Source organism: Protopterus annectens, chromosome 3.part0, assembly GCF_019279795.1.
Source record: "Protopterus annectens isolate FY-2018-M chromosome 3.part0, PAN1.0, whole genome shotgun sequence".
NCBI lineage: Eukaryota > Metazoa > Chordata > Ceratodontiformes > Protopteridae > Protopterus > Protopterus annectens.
Window position 1 is genome coordinate 443,495,151 of NC_056731.1, and position 14,153 is coordinate 443,509,303.

General features: G+C 44.3%; 1 protein-coding gene across 1 annotated transcript in view; it reads left to right on the forward strand.

Annotated features, from left to right (window-relative positions):
* The window catches only part of FYCO1 (FYVE and coiled-coil domain autophagy adaptor 1), a 2,135,985-nt gene that overhangs the window by 1,173,747 nt on the left and 948,085 nt on the right, over positions 1-14,153 (forward strand). Inside the window, exon 10 of the mRNA XM_044064867.1 lies at positions 4,635-4,753. Coding sequence (XP_043920802.1) covers positions 4,635-4,753 — 119 coding nt within the window. The remainder of the gene's footprint in view (positions 1-4,634; positions 4,754-14,153) is intronic.

A 14,153-nucleotide genomic window follows, 5' to 3' on the forward strand; every position in this document is an offset into this window, starting at 1 on the left:
CAATGTCCTCTTTCAGCCAAGATTCGAGTAACTCACACATGCAAACAGGATTTGAATTGGTGGATGACCCACAACCCATCACAATGGTCTCGCCCCTTCTCCCCCCAGCAGCCCAAGGCTACAGTGACCACGGACGACTCCCTGATGGGGTGGGGGGGGGCTATGTCAGTGACAGACAGTCCAAGGCACTTGGTCTGAACTGGAGGCCCAACTGCATATAAATGTTCTAGAGCTGAGGGCGATGTTTCTGGTGTTGCAAGCATTCCATCCCCTTCTGCTGTCTGGGATGATTGCGATACAATCAGACAACATGGCAGTGGTCTGGTACATCAACAAACAGGGTGGAACCAAATCTTACCCCCTTTGTCGAGAGGGCATGAGGATATGGCAATGGGCGATGGCTACCAACCGTTTTCTTCTGGCAACGCACATTCCCGGGAGTTCCAACGTGATAGCAGACAGACTCAGCAGGTGCATTGTACAACCTCATGAGTGGTCCCTGAATCCCTTGATAGCGGCAGAGGTCTTCCACCGCCGTCGTGACCTGTTTGCATCTCCGACCAACTACAAATGCAGGAACTACTTCGCCCTGTTTCCCCCTCTGGGACAGTCACCCAGGGATGCTCTAGTCCATGATTGGCCCTCGGGTCTTCTTTATGCATTCCCACCTCTCCCCCTCATTCCCCAGTTTCTGAAGAAAGCCCGTCGGTTAAAGAGCAAGGTGATCCTCATAGCGCCATATTGGCCTCGTCAGATTTGGTTCCTCTTCCTTTGGCCTCATCTGCTAGATCAACCATGGATTTTTCCATCCAACCCCGTGGTTGATCTCACATTCGCAGAACCTGATTCATCCCAACTTGGACAGCCTGAAGCTCACAACTTAGCTCCTCCAATTCCCTTGATTGCCAGGCAGAAATTTCTTTCTTTATCAGTACAGGACATTCTTATTGCATCTCATAAGTCTTCCACTAGAATTACTTATCTAAGCAAGTGGAAAAGATTTACCTGTTGGCTGAAAGAAAAACAAGTAGATCCCTTCCTAGCACTGGTGTCGGTAATACTAGAGTATCTGGCCGACCTATTTCAATAGGGTCTGTCGGCCTCTACTATTAGAGTTCATTTGGCTGCAATATCTAATTTCCATGAGGGTGTCCAAGACTCCTTTCTTATGTCATACAAATTATGCAAGACCTTCATAAAAGGTGTGACTCATCTGAAGCCCTCTTTTAGAGAACCTATTCAACCATGGGACCTGATATTAGTTCTATAAGCTCTGACAATGCCACCTTTCGAACCAGCTTCTTCTTGCGACCTCAGATATTTGTCATGGAAAATCTTGGTTTTGGTCGGCATTATTTCTGCCAGACGTATCCCTGAGCTTCAAGCCTTATGCATCAAGAGTCCATACTTGATTTTTCATAGAGATAGAGTGTCTTTGAGAACTAATCCTTCATTTCTGCCAAAAGTGATCTCTGAAATGTCCATTAATCTAACCATTGAATTGCCAGTTTTCTTCCCCAATCATTCAAACAAAGGAGAGTATTGCCTACATACCCTACATATTCACAGGCAAATTTGCTTCTACTTGAACAGGTCTAAGGCCTCTCGTAAATCAGACCAGTTATTTTTGGCCTATTCTGGACCTAGATTAGGATGTGCTGTTGCTAAGGTCACATTGGCTAGATAGTTGAAAGACCTTGTGACCTTCATTATACACAACGTAATGTTCCATTGCCTTCTACCATAAAGGCTCATTTGACAAGGTTGGTGGCAACTTCAGCTGCCTTCCATGTCGAAGCTTCTTTACATGACATCTGTGCAGCTGCAACTTGGGCTATGCCTCATACCTTCATCAATCATTACAAATTGGATTTGGCCTCCAGAGGAAGAGCATCTTTTGGTTCTATGGTGCTCAGGAATGTCCTTCCATGAGTGCCTCCCAGGAATAAAAGTAGTTGGGGACTCTGTCCCATACGTAAAGAATGAACGAGGATTAACAATATCAGATAAAGAAGTTATGTCTTACCATAACGTTCCATCTGTATTGTTGATCCTCGTTCAGTCATTACAACCCTCCCTCCTTCCCCCTCCTGTGGCTTGTAGTGGATCTCACCATCTGGTTCTTAGGTTCATAGGTTCATACTAGGCTATCTGCCCTAGGGCATTTATAAGCCTAGCCAGAATGTGTTTGGCTTTCGCCACCCGTTTTAAATTCAGTTTGCTATGCCCTTTTTCGAGGTTAGTATACTGTGCCTCTGTCTAACAGTGACACAGAAGTGATACCCGGGGTAAACCTACGATCTCCCATCCACTCATCAAGATTCCTCTTGAAGACAGTCAATGAGGGACTCTGCCTAACCTGGACTGGGATTTTATTCCAGAGTGAAAGGAGCCTCTGGGTTATGAATCTGTCCCTCCAGCATGTCCTATTTATTTCAGTGCTGAGGTTCAAGTCTCGATGGGATTTGGATTTTCTGAGGTGCAGCATGTCCATTAATTCCGGGTTGGACATGGCTTTATACGTCAGGCACAGATCGCCACTGAACAGGCGGTATGCCACTGAGTAGAGCTGGAGTTTCTTTAACCGGGCAGCATATGGCATCTGTTTGAGCCCTTTGATCCTCTTGGTGAAGTACTTTTGGGGTCTTTCCAGTTGCTGCAGGTGTCTGGTAAGGTACATCCCAAAAGGGGCATTGTACTCAATTATGGGCCTGATGAGGTATGAGTAAAGAGGCACGATGACCTCCCCTGATCTAGATGTGAATCCCTTCATGATTAGGTGGACTATATAAAATGTTTTTCTAACCACTTTGGCCACGTGGTTGTCAAATGAGAGATTGCTATCAACTTGGGTCCCCAGGTCCCTAATTACTTCTTCTGTACTTAATGGATTACCACCTAAGTGGTAATTTGTGGGCACTTTGTTTTTGCCAAAGGGGATGACTATATACTTTTTGGCATTTAGCTTGAGGCCATGGCTCTGGCACCAGTTGTCTGTTTCTATGAGGCCCTTTTGGAGGATGCTTGTGTCGGCTGGAGAGTCGATTATGGCGCCCAGTTTGCAGTCATCTGCGAACTTGGTCAGCCACAGTCCTTCCGTGTTGGCCTGTACCTCCGAGAAATATATAGCGAACAAGAGAGGTCCCAGGACTGAGCCTTGTGGGACGCCACTTGTAACTGGTTTGGAGTCTGACATGGCTCCAGCAATTCTAACCATGTGGGTTCTGTCCTTGAGCCAGTTTGCAATCCATCTAGTGACATAGGGGTTTATATTTAAGCTGGTGAGCTTATCTATAATGCCCGAGTGGGGTATTGTATCGAAGGCTTTTGCGAGGTCCAGGTAGGCTGTGTGGACCACCTTCCCCTCGTCAATGGCCTTGGTGACTGTTTCAAAGAAATCAACCAGGTTTAAGAGGCAGGATCTGCCCTTAATAAAGCCGAACTGGGTAGGATCCAGTGTCAGTAGGTCCCCAGTATCTTTATTTATGAGGTCCATGATGATCCTTTCCATAGCTTTGCAGACCAAGCTAGTCAGGCTTATGGGGCAATAGTTTCCAGGATCCGTTGAGGCACCACCTTTATGGAGAGGGACCACTGTTGCTGTACGCCACTCTTTGGGCACATATCCTGTAGTAAGGCTGAGATTGAACAGTAGTTTTATGTTTGGGTTTAGCTCTTCTTGGAGTTCATGTAGGACGCAGCCCGGGACACCGTCTGGTCCTGTTGATGCTGTGTTTTTTGCTTTGGAGAGGGCGGCTCTTACCTGAGCATCTGAGATGTCAGGGGGGCAGCACTCTGCTGGGATAGATATTTGCCCTTTTGGTGGGGGTTGCGCTGAACCCGTCAGCTAGGATGTTGGCAATGTCTGTGGGTTCGGTGTATTTTTTGTCATTTTGGACTAATTTTGAGCATATCTGGGAATTACCACCCAGGTTCCTAACATAACTAAAGAAAGCCTTGTGATTATCCTTAGTGTCCTGTGCAATTTTTCTCTCGAAGCTGGCCTTAGACAATTTTATGAGTGCCCGTAGTTTTTTGCTAATACTGATCAGTGATGCCTTCCCTTTTTGGGATTTTGCTCTATCATTTAGTAGCTTCCTCCTTCTATTGTATAGTTTGTTTATGGCTGGGGTCCACCAGACAGGACGTCTGCCTTTGGAGGATTGGGTCTTGGTTTTATTTGGGATCGCATGATCCATGCATTCCTGAAGGTGTTCATAGAATGCGTTTATAAAGGATTCTGCGGTCTGGGCCATATTTTCCACAGGCCCATTCACAGGTCATTTGACTGAGGTAGCCTCTGCCTTCTTTTGACTTGCAAACTCAATCTTAGGTAACAGGGAGAGGGGAATTCTGAAGTGTTTAGCTCGAGAGTTTGTAGCTGACGTGAGCTTGGAAGATGGCCGGCTTGGTTCTGAGGTCAGAACCGATACCCATACGTAATGACTGAACGAGGATCACCAATACAGATGGAACATTATGGTAAGACATAACTTCTTTATTTGATCTATTTTTACAAGTGTATGCTTTAAGAGAAGTGCATTATAAAATTATTTCACTTATTTGAACTTCTTTGTGCATTTTAGTTGATCAGAAAATGTTAAGTACAACTTGTTTTCTTTTTCATAAACTAGACTGGAAATGCTGCTCTAAGAAAACAGCTTGATGATAAAAATGAGCAAGTTGCAAGCTGTCATCTAACTATACATAAAAAGGATGAGGAAGTGACTCAACTGACAGAAAATCTTGAAAGGTATGAGGCATAATGCAGTTTGTTTCAGTGGTATGAACCAGAGTCAAGCATCTGCAATTGAGTGTCTTGTAACTCTTTATTATGCATTCAGAATTTGAGAGTTCTGTAGTGTAACATGCTTTCTTCGGCTAGATCCACAAGTATATAACAAACCATAGCTTTTCAGGACCAGGGTTACGAAACAGTTGGAAAGCCGAATTTCCAGCAGTCAGATGTAGACAGAGGAGAGCAAGTTTTTGAACTAAAGTTCATTGAGCAAATCTTTCATCTATATGCTGCAAGAGTTCTGTTATTGTTTTTAGCTGTCCCAGTGCACTGCTTCTGTTGTCATGGTCATGTTGCCCCCCCCCCAAAAAAAAGGGAAAATTGAGAGGGCTACACCACGGTGGTGATCATTGTAGTGCCCCAGTAGGGTGGAAAGGTGAATGGGTGTTTTGGCATATCACCATCCTGATAGTTTCATCCTCGGCCAATACTGTACACCTTGCAGGACATGCAGTGGCATGATTGCAGTCTGTGCGTGCAGCACGCACAATCTCATATTCTGTTCCAGGTAATTCTCCTCTGCCCTACTCTGTTTTTCAATATTTAGTCACAGGCAGTAGAACTGGAGAGACTAACAGACCAAAATGAGAGAGATATGATTCTTTGTAAGAAGCTCTGTGAAATAACAATGACTGTCAGCATCTCAAGTGGGAAATCTCTTTTTGTGCTTGCATGGCAGCTACTTATTTCACATGATTTTTTTAAAAGTTTTAAATATATGAAAAACAGGTATGTGTTTTCAGAAACTTGACCAATAGAAATATATGAAGTTAAAGAGTATAGTTAATTAAAATAGTACGGCGGTGGTGGTGCTGCGGTAGCATTGTCGCCTCACAGTTAGATGTTGCCCATTCGATTCTCAGTTAGAGCGTCTTCCGTGTGGCGACATGCGTGAACGGACATTCCTTCGTTGAAGGTTGTGCGTTAAGCCCAGCAAGCCAGCACGTAAAAACTCTACTGCCAATCATTAGCGGACCGGAGTTCTGCTGTGGCGACCCCTAACCGGGAGAAGCCGAAAGACACAAACAAAGAGTATAGTTAATTAAAATATAAGTTATGAACCGGTTAGGTTACACATAGTACCTTAGCATAGGAAACCAATTAAGTCCCATTTTCTCCTCAGTGAGGGAAATTCTGATGAGTCCACTCCATTGGTGGTATCTAATAAAGACTGGTAATAGGACAGGTGGGTTCATACACCAAGGTATTAACAGCTGCATACATATACTTAAGGTATGTATGGCTAGAGGAGTGAGCACAATGATATGCATGCCTTTCTGCCATGGCAGGTGTTTGGTGCTCTATGGGATCTTTGTCATAAGAACCATGTTTGGAGGGTTTAGGTCTGTGATATCTTCCTTTACTCAGACTTCTGTTATGGAATGAGTATAAGCAAATGAGACACTCAGAAACTAAAAATGTGAACGAAAGTTTATATTGGGTTTAGGACTGATTCCTTTTGTGAGGGAGGCAGGCAGTGGATCTGAGTATCTGCTTGGTTAGAATGAAATTACAATCTCTATGATTTTTTTCTCACGATGACTTGAATACTGCATCGTAAAGGAATGTATGTGCATGCCTGCACGTAAAATATATGTCCTCTTCTTGACTGTTGCTTACACTACTCACTGCTTCCACATTCTTCCAGTCTTGATGCTTTTTTTTTTTTGCTGTAAAATGTATTATTTAAAAACAAAAACTAATATAAGATGCATCCACACTGCTCAATGAGCCATTTATATTTATTTTATGATAAAACAAAAAGGAGCTGCACATGTCAGGATGTAAGACTTTTTTTAACATTTTGTGGAGGTTCTTGCATTTTTGCTTGCATTGTCTGTGTCGATAATTGTAAAATTATTTTTAGTAAGATTGAAGGTGAGATGATACTTTTTAGACGGCAGCTGTGGACCAAGTGTCCTGTTGTAAGTAACAGCATTTGCTTTTTAATATGCCACCCTTTTGATTTTCCTTCTCTTACATTCCCATTCATTGCTTGAGCCTAAAATTTATGAGAAGCAACACCCGAACAGTAAGTGTGTTGACGTTTTAGGTTGTTTTGGTGAAGTGAGATTTGCTGAGTTTTACATCAGAAAATCTCATCTAGCAAAAGAAGATCTTGACAAATTGCTTTCAGAACAAAATGGACAACAGTGTTTTCTGTAAGGTGCAAAACCCTCCATATAATCAAATCAATTGTATCCTCATTGCAGTGATCACCAAGTACTGTGACACACTGTAAGGGATCTACTTCAGAAGCTCGAAGTTTCAAAACTTTGAAGTTCAAATGGTCAGGACCATAAGATCAAACTTTTGAAACTTTGAAAACCTAATAAAAATGCAAATAAAAACAAAAAAGATTTTTTTTTTATGTTTTTGCAGGGGGGCAAGTCCCCTGCACCCACTACACCCCCTGCTAAATAAATATACCAAGTCTGAGATTGCACTATAGTGAGGAAAAAGGTAAATATCCTGTTCCACACTGTACAACAATTTCCATTCAAAACGTTTGAAGTTTCAAAACTTCAGTCTTACGGTCTCTGCCTTTTGAAGTTCGAAGTTTTGAAACTTCAAGCTTCTGAAGGGGATCCATTGCAGGACATGCCAGCAGAGAGACAGCTAGACAATGGCAGTGTAGCACAACAACGTTATGCTTTGTTAATATAATTTTGTACCCAAATCTGCACAAAGGAAAAGGCTGCTTTCACTAAATTATTTTGCTGAAGTAATATTCAGTAGAACTGTTTCTAATGAAGTCTACATATATGACAAAGTAAAACTTGAGATCAGAGCTTGTGCTATGTCTATGGATCTTAGAACTGGGCAGATTTGATTTTGTGGTGGCAGCCACATGGTGGAGCTCCTTTTTATTTGTTTATACATCTGTGTTTTGACCTGCTGATCTCACATGATTTACAGTGGTGATCTTTTTAAGCAGAGGCCTGGACATAGCATATAGCTGCAATCAATGTTTAAAATAAGCAGTCAATAATTTACTTCAGCGAGTGCCCTGGACAAAATGTAGCTATAAAACATGGTTAAAAAACTCACACTGGAATGATCTATATAAACACTGAAAGCAAAACTTGGTAGCTAATCGTACTTATACATACCTCTCAACTGTACAGATTTTCGCAGAATGTCCAGATGTTCTTCGTGCTTCACTGTTGCAGTCATCACATTTGGGTTATCCCTGCCAGGGTAGACCTCGGCCAGCCCGAATAACAGAGGCTTAGTATTTCTGTGTCGGTTGCTGTCGCTTCAGGACTGATGTTAGGTCGTTAGTAGTATAAATTAAGGCAGCCGACGCCATTACATCAATCTTTCTTGCCATGGAGCCCGAAGCAGAAGCAGTTCACATGAGTGCTGGTTGGCGCCTACCTGAGTTTCATTTAAAGAATTGAAGTTGAAGTCTTCTAAAGCTAAGTACCCCGTTGGGGATTCTTTTTTTCTTGCACTAACCGATGTCAGAAAAAGTTAATAATTGTCTCGCCTGTGGAAAGCAAATACCACACCGAGACTTTCAGTCTTACTATGTCACTTGTTTAGGCCCAGACCATGATGTCCCCCATTGTCACTTCTGTGCTTTGTTCAATGCCAGAACTATCTGTTGTCAGGCCCTTATTGTAGCTAGATATTTTCACATACAGTCCTCGAATTCTGATACGGCTTCGGTAAGCCATCTGACAGCAGATCTTCTGAAAAATAGTAAAGATAAAGAGAGAGCCAAACCGCACAGGTCCAAACCTATCGACAATGCTTCCGTTAAGCTAGTCATCAGTTCTGCAGTCCTCAGTGAGGTGCTTTTGCAGCCCCTAATGCCTGCTTCTGTGGCTTCGCAGGCCACTACCGAGATCCTTTCGGAGTCCGGTATGCCACATAACTCTTCGAATAAGGATCCTGCGGTCATCTCTACATTGGATGGGTCCGGAGACGCTGAGCAGACACTGGCTTCTGATGAAGTCCTTCGCACTACCAATTCTCGACACAAACCAATGTCTTCTTTTGCAACTACTGTTCTTTCAAAAACAACCAAGTTTTTTAGGCCCAGTGTACGAACCACACCCAAGAAACTGGACCCACTCTCAGCCGCCTGCTTCCTTGCCTCAGTCTCAAATTATTAAAATGGCGGAAGACCTTATCATGCTGATCAGGAGAAGCCAAACTACCCCTTCCAAAAGGAAAAGAGATCTGTCCCCTGTAGTTTTGTCTGAACAAGAGTCAGATGACTCTTGTGCATCTGAATATGAAGACATGCAACCCCTCTCTACTTATGAGGATTCTGATGCAGAGGATTCCATCCCTTCAGCCTCTCCCCAGAGGATTTTTTCTTTGGAGAAACCCTTCATACCTTAAGGGAACATTTCCAATAGGAGAGTCAAGACTACCCTCACTCTAAAAAGAGACTCAGGGAATTGTTAGATCTTCCACAGCACAGAACCTTGACCATCCCCCCAGTCCTTGATGTTGTGGAGGATGTTTTCCTGGAATCCAGCTTGACTCCTGACAGCCCTCCCTCCTGCACCCAGAAAACCAGACAAGTGCTATAGAGTCCCTGACTCACGCAAATTTATTTTTTAAAATCCTACTGCTGACCCTGAGGTAATTTCTCAAGGGCCTAAAGGGATTAAAGTAACTTCTGCTAAGAATCTCACCCCCTCAGATAGGGATTCCCGAGCATTAGACAGATGGGGTAAAAATGTATGCACCCCAGCTACTCTTGCTATCAGGGCACTAAATTATTAGTTTCATATAGTAAACTTTCAGCAACATACTCTGGAACTCCTCAAACAAAAAATGTCCTCCTTTCCTGCTTGTACAGAATATAAGAAGTTACAATAGTTAATGCATTCTGCAAGTCAAGCAACTAAACACACCTGCACTGTGGTTTTGATGCCCTAGAAGCTTCTTGCAGGGCAGCAGTCATTGGATCTGTCATTAGAAGGCATGCATGGCTTAAGGAACAGCCCCTGCCACACCATGTCAAATCTAAATTGTTGGATGCTCCCTTGCACAAAGGCAACTTATTTGGCACTAAGGCAGAAGAGGTCTTAAAAAAGATGGAAGAAAAAGCAAAATCTATGCAGACAGTTAAGGATTTATTACAGGTTCAGCAGGCATTGTCCCACTAAGCACTGGTACTTTCCTGTTCCCACTAAACCAGTCCAGCCCAGGCCCCAGGGAACCAGCCCCCCCCCCCCCAGACAGCAGCCACATGGAATGCAGGGATCTAAGCAAAGGACTATCTCCATTTCAAAACCAGGGAGTTCTAAGCCACCCCCTTATGGTAAGAACTCACAATGACTCACCTCCCCCACCCCCTCTCTCTGCCCACCTTCATTTATCTCTAGGAGGAAAACTCTCCTTTCACACAAGCATCTGGGCCATCATTACCAATGACCACTGGGTTCTCAACATAGTGTCTCAGGGATACAAATTTTCCTTCCACACCCTTCCAACCCCAAAAGGGTTCCCAGATCTACCTCTAGACCAGTGGGCAGAGGCTGAAAAGCAAATCCTTTCCCTGCTTTCTATGAGGGCAGTAGAGCATGATCCTGCAGAACAGATAGGCCAAGGTTTCTACTCCAGACTTTTTCTGGTGCCCAGAAAAAGAGGGTACCTGGCACCCCATCCTTGATCTATCCATTCTAAACACCTTCCTGGTGATCCCAACATTTAAAATGCTCACCCTCCAGCGACTGCTACTCATGCTCTCCAAGGACGCTTGCTAGCCACTCTAGATCTGAAAGATGTCTACCTCCACATTCCTATCAGGGAATCATGCAGGAAATATCTCAGTTTCAGAGCAAGATCTCAACACTTTCAGTTCTCTGCGCTTCCCTTTGGCTTATCTACTGCTCCCAGAGTTTTCACAAAATGTCTGGCTCCGGCCATTGCTTTTTGCAGACAAAGGAATATCCACATTTACCCATACTTAGACGATTGCCTTAATTCAGGTAGACAGCCAGGAAAAGTGGCTCAAGCACCTGGCCTTTGTAAAGACCCTACTAACCTCCCTAGGGTACACAATCAACAAAAAGAAATCCAAACAGGTGCCCACCCAAAGGATTATCTTCCTGGGAGTAAGCCTGGACACAGCATCCCAGATGGCATTCTTTACACCAGAAAAACAAATTTTCCTGACAGCCTACTTCTCTCAACTAGCCACCAGACCCCAGTTATCTGCAAGGAAGATCCTGCAAGCTTTGGGGTTCATGGCATCTTGCATAATACTCATTCCATATGCCAGACTGCATATGAGGAAACTTCAGTGGTACCTAAAAAGCCTTTGGTGTCAACACTGTCAAGATCTGGAGACTCTTATACCTATAATCCCTTGCTACAGAAAAGATTTTCTTTGGTGGGCAACAGCATGCTCCCACAACAAGGGACTACCTTTCTCACCACCCCCCGCCACCCAGACCCTCACCACAGATGCATCAGACTATGCTTGGGGTGCACACCTGGACGGCAGGTGCATACAGGGCCAATGGAGCCCACAGCAAATACTTCTGCACATCAACCAAAAACAGATGATGGCTGTCCAGCATGCCTTGATAGCTTTCAAGCCCCATTCTCTCCCCAGGGGCTCTGATGTGTGGTATATCAACAAGCAGGGAGGGACTTACTCTTACCCTTTATGCAGGCTGGCCATGACCCTTTGGCCCACAGCCTCTGCCATGCAACTGCACCTGTTAGCACAATTCCTACCAGGTTCTCTCAACTCTCTGGCAGACCAATTAAGCAGAAATCTTCTGGACCCACATGAGTGGCAGCATGACACAAGAACCTTCACCCTAATAACTCAGAAATGGGGCACCCCGAAGGTCGACCTCTTTGCCTCCCACACCAACCATCAGATTAGCAAATTCTGCACCAGGGAGCATCACTGCATGGCTTGGAAAGTGGATGCCCTGTCCTTCCCCTGGGTCAATCTATCGGTCTATTCTTTTCCTCCACTACCTCTCATCCCCAGGGTACTGCTCAAAATAAAGGAGGAAAATCCAAGGACAAGTCTTATAGCTCCAGACTGGCCTCGCCAGCACTGATACCCCTTGAGGCGCAGCCTGTCCCCACTGCCACCATGGCATCTTCCTCAGATTCCAAACCTCCTGACCCAGAGGGAAGGGGAATTCATGCATCTCCAATTGCAGACACTCAATTGGCAGCTTGCCTTATTCTTTAACGCCGGATTAATCTGCCATCCTCAGTAAACAGGTTCTAGATGTTATACATGAGGCCAGATGCCCTAGCACTAGAAAGTCATATGCTGACAAATGGAAAAGGTTCTGCACCTGGATCCAGGCTAAGGGAGCAAATACGGCATAGCCCTCCTCCCTCCCCCCCTCCCTCTCATCCTGGATTACTTAGCTGACCTACTACACAGTGGTCTCTCTTTCTCCTCTATAAAGATTCATGCCTCTGATATCTCTGCTCATTTCCCCACTAAGCAGCCCTTTTTCTCACACCCTTTGATCAAACAGTTCCTAAGAGGAGCTGGCAACTTGAGGCCACCCAGAAAAGCACCAACCCCAGCTTGGGACTTAACTTTGTGTTGGAAAAACTCATCCTGCCCCCTTTCTAACCAGCTTCTTCTGCAGAGCTAAAATTTCTCTCCTGGAAGACAGCTTTCCTTCTGGCCATCCCTTCAGCCAGAGAAGTCTCCCAGCTGCAAACGCTCATGGCTGTGGAACCCTTCATCATCTTCCATGCTGACAGGGTGTCCCTCAGAATTAACCCATCCTTCATGCCCAAGGTGGTGTCCAATGTGGCTCTCAACCAATCCATTCATTTGCCCACCTTTTTTCCTAATCCCCAGAACAAGGGGGAAAGGCTCCTGCACTCTCTAGATGTGCACAGACAGCTCAGATTCTATCTAGACAGAACTAAGTTCTTCAGAAAGTCTGATCAGTTGCTGTTAAGCTTTGCTATAGGGGCAAAAGGCAAAGCCATCTCCAAAGAAACCTTTTCCAGATGTATACCACACTGCTTCCATTTCTGCTACAAACAACATGGAAAGCCTCCCCCCAAGGGGGTCAGGGCTCACTCCTGCAGAGCAGCCTCCACCTCTGTAGCTTTCCTCAGAGGACTCCCCACCAGGGACATCCGGGAGGCTGCCACCTGGAAATCTCTTCACACTTTTACCAAACATTACCACCTGCCTCTCTTCTCCAAATCCAGGGCAGGGTTTGCCTCTGCAGTCTTGCAGGGCATCTTAGCCAGCCTCTAGTTTCCTTGACTGCCTGCACCCATTTCCTCAGCTTTGGGAATCAACCCAAATGTGATGACTGCAACAGTGAAACACGAAGAACATAGTACAGTTGTGTACACTTACCATAAATGTAGATGTTCGAGTGTATTCATTGTTGCAGTCCTGGTTTTCCTCTCTCCATCCACCTTTCTTCTCTTTCCTTACAAGGGGACATATTGGTATTTACTTTCTACTGGTGGGGTTCTTGCACCAGAACTTGGCTCCTACTTGGGGGCTCCTGACAGGTTAGGGCAAGAAAAACTGATGTAATGGCGTTGGGTACCTTACTTTATACTACTGATGACTTAACATCAGTCCTGAAGCGACGCAACTGACGCAGAAATACTAAGCCTCTGGTATTCGGGCTGGCCGAGGGCTACCCTGGCAGAGCCAACGCAAATGTGATGACTGCAACAGTGAATACATTCAAACATCTACATTTATGGTAAGTGTACAAAATTGTACTATTTTTGCCTTATATTTTCGGTCCGTTTTTAATAAAATTGTGGCTTTCTGGCAAATTAGTGGCAAATCATTAAAGAATGAAGTTAGAAAATAATGACAGACATTTGTGTTTTAGACTTCATACCCTTTAGAAAAATCATGCTAATGCAAAACTATCACCTTTCTAAGTTTGTAAGAGGAGTATTTCAAAATTGTCCCTATTTGTACCACTTTTTTATGGCTTTGTCCAAATTTCTTACTCTAAGAGGTTGAGAGGTATGCTTATCTAGTAAGATATTAAAGCCTGTTGTTGGTATAACCAAATTCAAATGTACACAATGAAAACAAATCAAAAGAAAAGGAATGTGCATTATGAAAACAGGACCAGATGGCCAAGTATGGGGCTTGTTACACAACGTGCTGCTAATATGGTGCTAGACCAAATATTCAGTGACGGTGATTACATATTCTTCTTCAGTATTTGAATTTTGGAGATGTCATTAAGAGCTGGAAATAACCTATGTTCCTGTGAAGGCAGTGATACCCAATGGCTTTTGGATACCCAGCTTCATGGATAGATATTTTTGCTCTGAGTGTCACTCAGGTTATCTAGTTTTCAGTAGTAGACCCAGATGCTTGAGGAGCTCGCCAGTGGGGAAA